The 3,732-nt window shown below is 37.7% G+C and overlaps 1 protein-coding gene across 1 annotated transcript; it reads left to right on the forward strand.

Annotated features, from left to right (window-relative positions):
• The first annotated feature begins 1,528 nt into the window (after positions 1 to 1,528).
• LOC127780151 (uncharacterized) lies at positions 1,529 to 3,370 on the forward strand. The gene has a single exon (XM_052307109.1). The coding sequence runs from the start codon at positions 1,529 to 1,531 to the stop codon at positions 3,368 to 3,370; it is 1,842 nt and encodes a 613-aa protein (XP_052163069.1).
• Positions 3,371 to 3,732: the final 362 nt, after the last annotated feature.

Consider the following 3,732-nt stretch of genomic DNA (forward strand, 5'->3'; position numbering starts at 1 on the left):
TTTTCTAATGATTTTACTTTCTTTTCCATACGTTTTTTTTAAAAAAAATACATCTACTATATGTTCCAAAATCATGCTATGTGAACAAGATATTTTTTATTAATTACAATGTTAACACCAAATTTAGTATAGTTTATGGATTTGTCGCTATCCTGCGTATCTTTGTTCTTGGGTTAAGAGGTTTAGACAACCAATCCAACACTGTCGTCTAGTTATAAAAGTGTACTCTTTCGTATAAGGTCATAACCGATCCAACACCATCGGGTGTATATTCGGCATAGTTCATCAAGGCATTAGGCGTTAGAGGATCGACCGTTCAAACTAGTTATTATAGTAGAAGAAAACAACCATTATATTTCTTTCAAAAAAGACAATAAAATATATGCCGTGAAATATATTGTACTAAAATAGTGTATATTGTAAATGAATTTTAAGGTAAAAAAGAACAGAGAAAATGTATTGTCCGATTATGACAAAAATGAGTATAGTTACAAAGTTTACTCCTTCGTACAAGGTCATAACCGATCCAACGCCATCGGGTATATCGGCATAGTTCAAGAAGCCATTAGGTGTTAGAGGATTGACTGTTCCAACAAGATTATTACAATAGAAGAAGACAACCATTATATATAGTGCATAAAACTTTGAATAAACACAATAAAATATATTGTACTAAAATAATATATATTGTAAATGAATTTTGAGTTAAAAAGAACAGAGAAAATGTATTGTGAGATTATGAAAAAAATGAGTCTAAAAAAATTATTAGTACAGTTTCACATCAGGGACATTAAAGAAAATAAGTTGTGGCTTTTTAAAAAAATTTCAGATGCATGGAAAAAATTATGGCGGGTGATTACATACCTTTTTTATTTTTTTTGGCGCTCAAAGGAGGAGTTTTAGGCATATGTCCATGTACATATCTCCTCCTCCATTCATAATAGACCCAATATCTTCTCCCCTCTCACATCCCCTCCCTCACCAGATTGAGAGAACCACGGATGGAGCGCTAATCATTGGTGCCGATCGGCTGATCCTCTACTTCTCCAGCGCGGCACCGTGCCGCACGGCCTCAACGCGCTACTGGTCCGGTGGTTCCCGTCCGAGTGCTTCTTCAATCAAACCCTAGAAAGTTCTACTACAGGTCACTACTTCTCCCTTTGCATTGAAATCATGTCGTTTCTGATCTGGTGCCTGTCCTCTATCCTTAATCAATCCATGATGTTTGGATTCTATCCTTAATCAATCTGTTGCATGTCCGCATTTGTTAGACATTTCTGAATTGTTGTTTTTTGAATCAAACATATTTTATAGCGCTGGGCTGTCACTTTTTTTTGTGTATGAATTATTTCATCTATAGTCAACTAAAAACAGAATGCAGTGCAATTAATCATATTGCCAAAAAATAATTTATATGATATCTATCTAGTCTTGACATTTTACCTAACAGTGTATTGTAACTCTTCTTTGACATTAATTATATATACAGGGTTATATAAAACTTAATATCAACTAGCAATTAGAGGGGATGGCTCCAAGCAAGGCATGGATGGGCCTTGTGGATGATCGGCTAAATCACGAGTACTTAGAGGGTGTAGAGAAGTTCATAGATTATGCATTCAGTAAATTAGATGGTGTCCAGGTTATACGTTGCCCATGCATCAAGTGCTGCAATACATATTCTTTGCCTCGTCACATAGTGTCTTCTCACCTGAAAGCGTATGGAATACTGAGGAGCTACACATTTTGGTACCATCATGGTGAAGTCTTAGCAGAACAAGAGAATGACATAGAAGTTGATGAGTATGATTCACAGGAATTTAATGGGGAAGGATATAATGGAATGCAAGACCTAATGGAAGATTTATTTCCTCAGTGCAACACCCCTGGTGGAGACGAAGCGACACATGAATCTACTGATCAGGGACCTGAAGAGGATCCAAACACTGATGCGGCCAAGTTTTATGCTCTGCTTGACAAATACAACCAACCACTGTATGAAGGGTCCAGAACCTCTAAATTATCTGCCTTAGTTAATTTGCTTCATGTTAAGAATTTGGGGAAATGGAGTAATAAGTCCTTCACCGCATTGTTGGAATTGCTGCGCAAGGACTTTCTACCTCATGACTCTACACTGCCAAATTCTTATTATGAAGCAAAAAAAACTATTCGTGAACTAGGACTAAGTTACATAAAAATTGATGCTTGCAAGAATGATTGCATGCTGTACTGGAAAGAAGATATAGATGCTGAATCCTGCAAGGTATGTGGATCATCTAGGTGGAAAGAAGAAAAACACACAGGGGAAATTAAGCACTCTTCAGCTGGGAAGAAGATTCCACATAAAACTATGCGGTACTTTCCTATAAAACCTAGATTGCAGAGGTTATTTATGTGTAGGAAAACGGCCGCATATGCTAAGTGGCACAAAGAGTGTAGGGTTGATGATGGAGTTATGCGACATCCTGCTGATTCAAAAGCATGGAAGGAGTTTGATAAAATCCATTCATCATTTGCATCTGAACCTCGGAATGTGAGGCTTTGTCTTGCTAGCGATGGGTTTCAGCCGTTTGCTAACATGCGAACCTCCTATTCCATCTGGCTTGTATTCCTTGTTCCTCTTAATTTGCCTCCTTGGATGTGCATGAAGCAACAAAATGTAATGTTGTCAATGCTACTACCAGGACCTGATGGTCCTAGGGATGCAATCGATGTTTATCTGCAACCATTGATAGAGGAACTGATAGAACTTTGGGAAGATGGAGTTGACACATATGATTCATCAACCAAGACAAATTTCAAGCTACGTGCAGCTCTTCTTTGGACAGTGCATGACTTCCCTGCTTATGGAAATATATCAGGCCATAGCACAAAGGGAAAGTTGGCATGTCCAGTTTGTCATAAAGAAACAAATTCAATGTGGCTTAAGAAAGGTCGGAAGTTTTGCTACATGGGTCATCGGTGCTTTCTTCGCAGAAGCCACAGATGGAGAAATGACAGAACTTCTTTTGATGGTACAAAAGAGAGCCGAGGACCACCAAAGGAGTTATCCGGAGATGATGTGCTCAAGCAAGTGCAGGATTTACAGGGAATTATATTGTCAAAGGATATGAGTAAGAAGACAAAAGTATCACGCAGTGATAGGGGAGATAACTGGAAGAAAAGGAGCATTTTTTTTGAGTTACCATATTTTAAAACTCTATTGCTACGTCATAATCTTGATGTGATGCATATAGAAAAAAATATATGTGATAGCATTATTGGAACACTAATGAATGTCAAAGGGAAGACCAAGGACAATATTAATACCCGTAGTGACTTAAAACTCATGAACCTGAGGCCAGACTTGCATCCAGTAGATGATGGATGAAAGGTGGTTTTGCCACCTGCGCCTTACACGTTATCTCCAGACCAAAAAAAAGCACTGCTTAGTTTTTTTAAAGAATTGAAAGTTCCTGATGGATTTTCTTCAAATATAAGTCGTTGCGTTAATATGAAAGAGCGGAAAATGTCAGGATTGAAGAGCCACGACTATCATGTTATTTTAAATCATATACTCCCTCTTGCTCTGCGTGGACTGCTCCCTGAAAATATTTATGAACCACTTGTGGAGCTATCCCAGTTCTTTAAGAAATTAAATTCGAAGGCATTGTCAGTTGAACAGCTTGAAGAAATGGATGCTCAAATACCAGTAGTTCTTTGTAAGCTTGAAAAGGAATTTCCACCATCCTT

Source organism: Oryza glaberrima, chromosome 7, assembly GCF_000147395.1.
Source record: "Oryza glaberrima chromosome 7, OglaRS2, whole genome shotgun sequence".
Classification (NCBI taxonomy): Eukaryota; Viridiplantae; Streptophyta; class Magnoliopsida; order Poales; family Poaceae; genus Oryza; species Oryza glaberrima.